Consider the following 10,877-nt stretch of genomic DNA (forward strand, 5'->3'; position numbering starts at 1 on the left):
AATAGGTCATATACCTTAATGTAGTTTTTACTTTCAACTCTTGAATTTTTGATTATAAGTGTATTTATACCCTTCTTTGTCAAAGAAAACTTTTGTTTTTAAATTGCAAACACAGAACATGAAATATTTTCCCCAAAAAATGTCAAAGTGTGATATTTGAGGTAACATAATTGGAGCCTTATGGCCAATAATTGATAACATTGATTTTGATTTATTAGTATTTTTTAAGCAATGTCAGGTAAAAAAAAAAAACACAAAAAATTGTGTTGAAAAATAAGTCATGTATAAATATATTTCTTTACTTCCCATGCTTGAATCTGTAGAGCTAGCATGTGGTAAAGTGCTCAAAGTTATTGTGCTCTAGCGCCACCGGCAGGCCAGACAAAGACGCTCCACCGAGACACAACTTCACTGACAAAGGAGTGACGGTGGCAGCTTGAAGAGTCAAACTTTATTTACAAAAACTCTGACAACCAAACGGCGCAGGGCCAGGAGGTCAAAGGTTATCGCACAGCAGCTCAAGGCTCCCGATGGCAAGCGTGATGAGGATGAGGGTGAGGATGATGAAGATGATGATGCAACCGCAGCGCGACGTCGTGGCGTCTTCTCAGCTGACGAGGCACTTCCTGCGGCCGGAGGCTTACTTCCTGCGGCGGGTGGCGGCTCCCTTTTTGCTGCTGCGGAACGCCACAGACAGAAGGCGTGTTAGCATTAATAATAATGATAATAAACGGAAAAATAACACATGTGAAATTTGGATTTGTTGTCATGGTGACAGTGAAGTGTGACGCCACATCTTCATTCGTCATCCATTTTCATATTTCATCCCAGGTCAAATTCAGTTATTATTTAAGTATTTAGTACACACAATTATTATTTTTCTAAATGTCAATTCTCCTTTCTAGTGTCTGTCATGTGTCCTCCACACCAGCAGTGGCGCTGCAGCTCAGGAGACGCTTGGCGTTACTTACAACTTGCTCAGCTCCTCCACTCTCTTGCGCAGGGTGGTGACCTGCAGGGGGCGCAAACAAGTCATCAGTGACTCTCTGATGATGATGATGATGATGATGATGATGATGATGATGATGATGATGATGATGATGACTCACCTCGTACTTCTGCCTCTTCAGTCTCTCTGTGTGGTCGAACTTCTCAGACTCCAGCTGACACATCCAGTCGTACAACTCATTGATCTTATCCCTGAAACACAACAGTTCCATCTATGTCTACTTTCCCATACATAAATACATACATCTATACATATTTCTAACTGCAGATGTAGTACAGATATAGATGTCATGTATATATGATGAATATTGCGTTGTATACTTGAGTTTGTCTTCATTAAGATGGTCGATGTTGAGTTGTTTACGTCTGGCAGCCAAGATCTTCTTCTTCTTCTCTCTTTCTGTCTCCTTCTTTCCTCCTCTCTTCTGGTCAGCCTGCAAACAAATACTACTACTAGTACTTACAGTATATCATACCCAAATTATGCCAACATTACTACTACTAGTACTTACAGTATATCATACCCAAATTATACCAACATTACTACTACTAGTACTTACAGTATATCATACCCAACTTATATCCATATTACTACTACTACTAGTACTTATATGACACCCAACTTGTACCAACATTACTACTACTAGTACTTACAGTATTTGACACCCAACTTATACCAACATTACTACTACTAGTACTTACAGTATATGACACCCAACTTATATCCACATTACTACTACTAGTACTTATATGACACCCAACGTATATCCACATTACTACAACTAGTACTTATATGACACCCAACTTGTACCAACATTACTACTACTAGTACTTATATGACACCCAACTTATATCCACATTACTACTACTAGTACTTATATGACACCCAACTTATATCCACATTACTACAACTAGTACTTTTATGACACCCAACTTATACCAACATTACTACTACTAGTACTTTTATGACACCCAACTTATACCAACATTACTACTACTAGTACTTACAGTATATGATACACAACTTATACCAACATTACTACTACTAGTATTTTTATGACACCCAATTTATACCAACATTACAACTACTAGTACTTTTATGGCACCCAACTTATACCAACATTACTACTACTAGTACTTATATGACACCCAACTTATACCAACATTACTACTAGTAGTACTTACAGTATATCATACCCAACTTATACCAACATAACTACTACTACTACTTAAAGTATATGATACCCAACTTATACCAACATTACTACTACTAGTATTTTTATGACACCCATTTTATACCAACATTATTACTACTAGTACTTACATGACACCCAACTTATACCAACATTACTACTACTAGTACTTTTATGACACCCAACGTATACCAACATTACTACTACTAGTACTTATATGACACCTAACTTATACCACCATTACTACTACTAGTACTTATACGACACTCTATTTAGACCAACACTACTACTACTTGTAGAACACTATTTATACCAACATTATAACTACTTCTACTAGTACTTATAAAACACTCTATTTAGACCAACACTAATACTACTACTACCATTAGTACTTATGCAACACTATTTATACCAACATTACCACTACCAGTACTTATTAAACACTCTATTTTGACCAAACTAACACTACTACTAGACTGCCGATGATGATGACTACTACTACTTATGCAACACTATTTATACACCATTATTACTAATACTAGTACTTATGCAATACTCTATTTAGACAAACATTACTACTAGTACTACTACTACTTATACAACATCCAACTCATACCAACACTACTACTACTAGTATAGTACAAAACTCAACTTATACTAAAACTACTACTAGTAGTAGTACTGTACTTATACAACACTCAATGTACACTAACACTACTACTACTTAAGTATTACACAAACCAAATACAACTCCTACTACTACTAGTACAAGATAGTACTTATGCAACACTCATTGTATACTAACATGACTACCAATCAGTTATCATACAAATACTACTAGTACAGTACAACACTAAACTTATACTAACACTACTACTAGTAGTACAGAATAGTACTTTTGCAACACTTAACTTAGACTTACACTACTACAACTAATTATTATAAAAAACACCACTACTACTACTACAAGCAGTAGTACAGTAAAGTACTTACACAACACTCAACTTATATTAATACTACTACTAGTTAAGTATCATACAAACTACACTACTAGTAGTAGTACTACAGTATACTATCAATGTAATACTCTACTTATTCTAACAGTACTACTCCCTTCCTCCTCTCTTGTGATGAGCCTGCAAATAAATACTACGAGTTGTTTTGTCAAGTAAGGTGTAGAAGTATCGCTGTAGAGGCGAGTGATGCTGATGCAGACACAGTTGCCGTGGTAACACATACTCTCGCAAGGTGGCTGCCGTAGTTGGAGCCCAGGTTGGAAAATGCAGATTTCTTCTTGGCTTCTTCATCAGCTTTCTTCTTAGCATCAGACTCCTCCTTGATCCTCCTCTCCTCCTGCAACAACAACAACAACAACATGACGATGCAACAACAACAACAACAACATGACGATGCATCAACAACAACAACATGACGATGCATCAACAACGTGACAATGAAACAACATAATGCAACAACAACAACAACATGACAATGAAGCAACAACATGATGAAGCAACAACAACATGATGATGCAACAACAACGTGACAATGAAACAACATAACGATGCAGCAACAACAACAACATGACAATGAAACAACATGATGACGATAGAACAACAACATGATCATGCAACAACCAAAATTACAACGTGACAATGAAACAACATGATGATGAAGCAACAACAAAAACAACATAATGATGCAACAACAACAACAAGAACAACAACATGAGAATGAAGCAGCAATAACAACATGTTGATGCAACAAGAACAAGAAATAAAACAACAAAACCATGACAATAGAACAACATGTTGATGCAACAAGAATAACAACAACAAAAAGGACAGCATAACAATAAAACAACATGATGATGCAACAAGAATAACAACAACAAAAAGAACAGCATGACAATAAAACAACATCTTGATGCAACAAGAAAAGAACACAACAATGAAACAACAACAACATGATGATGCAACAACAACATGACTATGAAACAACAACATGATGATGCAACAAGAACAACAACATGACAATGAAACAACAACAACATGATGATGCAACAAGAACAACATGGCAATGAAACAACAACAACATGATGATGCAACAAGAACAACATGGCAATGAAACAACAACAACATGATGATGCAACAAGAACAACAACAACATGACAATGAAACAACAACATGTTGATGCAACAAGAACAATAAATAAAACAACAAAACCATGACAATAAAACAATATGTTGATGCAACAAGAATAACAACAACAAAAAGAACAGCAGAACAATAAAACAACACGATGATGCAATAAGAATAACAACAACAAAAAGAACAGCATGACAATAAAACAACATGATGATGCAACAAGAAAAGAACACGACAATGAAACAACAACAACATGATGATGCAACAACAACAACAACAACATGACAATGAAACAACAACACGATGATGCAACAAGAACAACAACATGACAATGAAACAACAACAACAACACAATGATGCAACAAGAACAACATGGCAATGAAACAACAACATGATGATGCAACAAGAACAACAACAACATGACAATGAAACAACAACATGTTGATGCAACCAGAACAACAACAACAAAAATAACAAAATGAGAATGAAACCTCAACAACAACAAGAATAACAACATGACAATGAAACGACATGTTGATGCAACAAGAAAAAGAACAACAACACCAAGACAGTGAAACAACAACATGACAATGAAACAACACGATGATGCAACAACAAAGAACAACAACATAACAATGAAACAACAAAAACAACATGACAATGAAACAACAACAACATGATAATGCAACACGAACAACAACAAAAAATAACTAAATGAATAACAACAACATGGCAATGCAACAAAAACAACAACAACAACATGGCAATGCAACAACAACAACAACAAAACAACAACATGGCAATGCAACAAAAACAACAACAAAACAACAACAACAACAACATGGCAATGCAACAAGAACAACAACAAAACAACAACAACATGGCAATGCAACAAAAACAACAACAAAACAACAACAACAACAACATGACAATGCAACAACAACAACAAAACAACAACAACAACATGGCAATGCAACAAGAACAACAACAAAACAACAACAACATGGCAATGCAACAAAAACAACAACAAAAGCAAAAGAAGAAAACCAAAAAGAACAATAACAACAACATCACAATACAATTACAACAACAACAACAACATGACAATGCAACAAGAAGAACAACCAAAAGCAAAAGAAGAACACCAAAAAGAAGAAGAAGAACAACAACATGACAATGAGGAGGATCCTCCAGTGACTTCCTGGTGAAAGAGGAAGAAGACCAACCTCACGTCTGGCCTGACGCTCCTTGTCCTTCTCAGTCCTCACTCTCAGCTGCTCCGCCCTCTCAGCACGACGCTTGTCCTACAGGAAGTGGACAAAGAAAGAGGCGTGACCTCAAACACTTTTGCTCCAATCACATGACAGCTTTCCAACTGTGACATCATCCTCACTTCATCACATGACCAACACTTTTTACTTTTTCACTCCTGCAATATAACTTTTGTAATATTTTCACTAGCTCCTGTCACATAGACAATCTTTGACTAACATTTGTAATGTTTTCACTAGCTCCTGTCATATAGACAATCTTTGACTAACATTTGTAATGTTTTCACTAGCTCCTGTCATATAGACAATCTTTGACTAACATTTGTAATGTTGTCACTAGCTCCTGTCATATAGACAATCTTTGACTAACATTTGTAATGTTTTCACTAGCTCCTGTCATATAGACAATCTTTGACTAACATTTGTAATGTTTTCACTAGCTCCTGTCATATAGACAATCTTTGACTAACATTTGTAATGTTTTCACTAGCTCCTGTCATATAGACAATCTTTGACTAACATTTATAGTGTTACCACTAGCTCCTGTCTTATAGACAATCTTTGACTAACATTAGTAATGTTTTCACTAGCTCCTGTCATATAGACAATCTTTGACTAAAATTTGTAATATTTACACTAGCTCCTGTCATATAGACAATCTTTGACTAACATTTGTAATATTTTCAGTAGCTCCTGTCATATAGACAATCTTTGACTAACATTTGTAGTGTTACCACTAGCGCCTGTCTTATAGACAATCTTTGACTAACATTTGTAATATTTTCACTAGCTCCTGTCACGTAGACAATCTTTGACTAAAATTTGTAATATTTACACTAGCTCCTGTCATATAGACAATCTTTGACTAACATTTGTAATATTTTCAGTAGCTCCTGTCATATAGACAATCTTTGACTAACATTTGTAGTGTTACCACTAGCTCTTGTCTTATAGACAATCTTTGACTAACATTTGTAATATTTTCACTAGCTCCTGTCATATAGACAATCTTTGACTAACATTTGTAATGTTTTCACTAGCTCCTGTCACATAGACAATCTTTGACTAACATTTGTAATGTTTTCACTAGCTCCTGTCACATAGACAATCTTTGACTAACATTTGTAATGTTTTCACTAGCTCCTGTCACATAGACAATCTTTGACTAACATGTGTAATGTTTTCACTAGCTCCTGTCATATAGACAATCTTTGACTAACATTTGTAATGTTTTCACTAGCTCCTGTCATGTAGACAATCTTTGACTACCATTTGTCATGTTTTCACTAGCTCCTGTCATATAGACAATCTTTGACTACCATTTGTAATGTTGTTACTAGCTCCTGTCATGTAGACAATCTTTGACTAACATTTGTAATGTTTTCACTAGCTCCTGTCATATAGACAATCTTTGACTAACATTTGTAATGTTGTCACTAGCTCCTGTCATATAGACAATCTTTGACTAACATTTGTAATGTTTTCACTAGCTCCTGTCATATTTTCCTGAGGGAACTCTCCTGAAGGAATCAATAAAGTACTATCTATCTATCTACCTATAGACAATCTTTGACTAACATTTGTAATGTTTTCACTAGCTCCTGTCATATAGACAATCTTTGACTAACATTTGTAATGTTTTTACCAGCTCCTGTCATATAGACAATCTTTGACTAACATGTATAATGTTTTCACTAGCTCCTGTCATATGGACAATATTTGACTAACATTTGTAATGTTTTTTACGATCTCCTGTCATACAAACAATCTTTGACTAACATTTTTTAACGTTTTCATAAGCTCCTGTTGTATAGACAATCTCTGACTAACATTTTTTAACGTTTTCATAAGCTCCTGTTGTATAGACAATCTTTGGACTAACGTATTCCTTAGAAACCAAAGAGTGCTCCTGCCATATAAATAATCTTTGTCTTTAACATTTGAAACATGTTCATTCGCTTCTGTGATAAAGAGGATCTTTGACTAACATTTGTAATGTTTTTATTAAATATTTTTCATTAAAAACCACAGAGTGCTTCTGTCATGGATGGAGGATATTTGCTAATATTGCAAATATTTTCATTAGCTCCTGTCGTAGAGAGGATCTTTGACTAATATTTGTAACGTCTTCATTAAAAAATGGCAGACTGCTCCTGTCATATAGAGGATCTTTGACCAAGATTATTAATGATTTTGTTAAAAACCGCTGTGTTTCTGTCATATTGAGGATCTTTGACTAACATCTTTAACGTTTTCATAAAAAACAGCAAAATGTTCTTGTCCTATAGAAGATCTTTGACCAACATTATTTTTGCTTTCGTTAAAAACCGCAGTGTTCCTGTTATATAGAGGATCTTTGCCTAACAATTCTAATGTTTTGATTAAAAAAAACACACACACTGCTCCTGTCATTTAGAGGATCTTTGACCAACATTGTTAATGCTTTCGTTAAAAACCGCAGGGTTCCTGGCATGTAGAGGATCTTTGATTAACATTTTCATTAAAAAAAAAAGATTGTCCTTTAGATGATCTTTGACCAACATTAGTAATGCTTTCATTAATAACTAAAGTGTTCCTGTTATATGGAAAATCTTTGACCAACATTAATGTTTTCGTTAAAAACCGCACGGTTCCTGTCACATAGAGGATCTTTGATTAACATTTTTAACGTTTTCATAAAGAAAGGTTCTTGTCCTACAGATAATCTTTGACCAACATTACTAATGCTTTCATTAGTAACTGCAGTGTTCCTGTCATATAGAAGACCTTTGACGACCATTTTTTATGTTTTCAGTAAAAACAGCAAAATTCTCTTTTCATTTAGAGGATCTTTGATGAAGAATTTTGATATTTTACCCAATGACAGCAGAGCATGGCTGTCAAATAGAGGATCTTTGGTGTTTACATTTGAAGAAGGTTATGTATTACATATTATTATGTATTATGAAGTATTTATGTTGATGTTTTACATTTGGTGAGTTCATTGTTTGACGGTATACACATATATACACATGCACACACACTCACTCACACATATACATATATATATATATATATATATATATATATATATATATATATATATATATATATATATATATATATATATATATATATATATATATGTATATATATATATATATATATATATATATATATATATATATATATATATATATATATATATATATACATTTTCTATATACATACATACATACATATATATATATATATATATATATATATATATATATATATATATATATATATATATATATATATATATATATATATAGTGGGGCAAAAAAGTATTTAGTCAGCCACCCATTGATTGTCAATGGGTGGCTGACTAAATACTTTTTTGCCCCACTGTATATATATATATATATATATATATATATATATATATATATATATATATATATATATATATATATATATATATACAATATACATATATACATATATATACACACATATATATACATATATATTTAAATGCAGGTATATACATACACACACACATATATATACATATATACACACACACACATATATATACATGTACAAACACACACACATGTATACACACATGTGTATGTATATATATATATGTATACACACACACACACACATTTACATATATATATATATATATATACACTAGGGCTGCAACAACTAATCGATTAAATCGATTATAGTCGACTATAAAAATAGTTGCCGATTAATTTAGTCATCGATTCGTTGGATCTATGTTATGCGCATGCGCAGAGGCATTTAAAAAAATAAAAAATAATATATATATATTATATATATATATATATATATATATATATATATATATATATATATATATATATATATATATATATATATATATATATATATATATTTTTTTTTTTTTAAATAAATCTTTATTTATAAACTGCAACATTTACAAACAGCTCAGAAATAATAATCAAAATAAGTATGGTGCCAGTATGCTGTTTTTTTTTAAATAAAATACTGGAAAGGATAGAAATGTAGTTTGTCTCTTTTATCCGATTATTAATCGATTAATCGAAGTAATAATCAACAGATTAATCTATTATCAAATTAATCGTTAGTTGCCGCCCTAATATACACACATACATATATACATTTATGTATATATGTGTATATATATTACATGTATACATACATACATATATATGTATGTATATAAATATGTAATATATATAGATATATACACACACACATATATAAATACACACACACACACGTGTATATACACATATACGTACATATATGTGTGTGTGTATATGTATATATATGTGTGATATATATATACTGTACATAGATATATATACACACACATATAATACATATATATGTATACTGTACATATACACACATATATACATATATACACACATTTAAATATATGTATAAATGTGTGTATATGTATATATACAGTATGTATGTATATATATGTGATATATATATATAGATATACACACACACACATATATATATATATATATGTATACAGGTATATATACAGTATGCTGCGAAGTGATTGGCTGAGGAGACTCACAATCCTGTCTTTAAGGGCGATAATATCCTCCTCCTCCTTCTTCCTGCACTCAAAGTGAGCCTCGATCAGGGTCTGCAGCTCCACCAGGTCTTTGTTCTGACGCTTCTTCTGGATGTCCTGCACGGCGGACGCCACGTATGAGCGCCAAGAACCACAAACACGCACGCCGCCTCGCCGGCAAACAAAACACTCACGTCAAAGTCCACTTTCTCGCCATCGGGGATCTTCGGACCGGAGGGCCTGGCGGAGGGAAAAGAGGAAGGTCAGCGAGAACATCACCACGGGGCGTCCACGTGCGTGTCATGTGACCCGAGGAGGAACTCACTTGTACTTTGGCCTCTCCTCTGTAGGAGTGAAGAGGGCGGTGGCGAAGAGGGCGGGGGGGGGGGGGGGGGGGGGGGGGGGGGGACACACAAGTACAATTAAGGGGGTTAGACAGCAAACAAAGGTGGTGAACAAGATGCTAGAAATCCTCCATCTTCTTCTACGGAGAGCCGCCATGGTCACATGGGCCCCCCGGGGAGCGGCCGCATCACGCCATGCACCAGACGAGTGGACGGCGGGCTCACACCAGCTAGCATGTCCTATTCTGTCACCCTTTTTTTCCCTCACCAGACCTCCTAAATGCTCCTTAGCATCCCTAAACTACAAGGACTGAGATGTTTGGGTTCATGTTGAAGAA

General features: G+C 34.0%; 1 protein-coding gene across 1 annotated transcript; it reads right to left on the minus strand.

The window, feature by feature from the left end:
* Positions 1-415: 415 nt before the first annotated feature.
* Positions 416-10,696, minus strand: LOC133645966 (troponin T, fast skeletal muscle isoforms-like). Its single transcript, XM_062040890.1, has 9 exons — positions 10,521-10,696; positions 10,390-10,435; positions 10,196-10,312; positions 5,575-5,652; positions 3,441-3,554; positions 1,330-1,442; positions 1,110-1,200; positions 972-1,012; positions 416-677 (listed from the first exon to the last, which is right to left on the minus strand). The coding sequence occupies exons 1-9, from the start codon at positions 10,694-10,696 to the stop codon at positions 641-643; spliced, it is 813 nt and encodes a 270-aa protein (XP_061896874.1). The 3' UTR covers positions 416-640.
* Positions 10,697-10,877: the final 181 nt, after the last annotated feature.

The sequence above is a fragment of the Entelurus aequoreus genome, linkage group LG03, assembly GCF_033978785.1.
Source record: "Entelurus aequoreus isolate RoL-2023_Sb linkage group LG03, RoL_Eaeq_v1.1, whole genome shotgun sequence".
In the NCBI taxonomy this organism is placed as follows: domain Eukaryota; kingdom Metazoa; phylum Chordata; class Actinopteri; order Syngnathiformes; family Syngnathidae; genus Entelurus; species Entelurus aequoreus.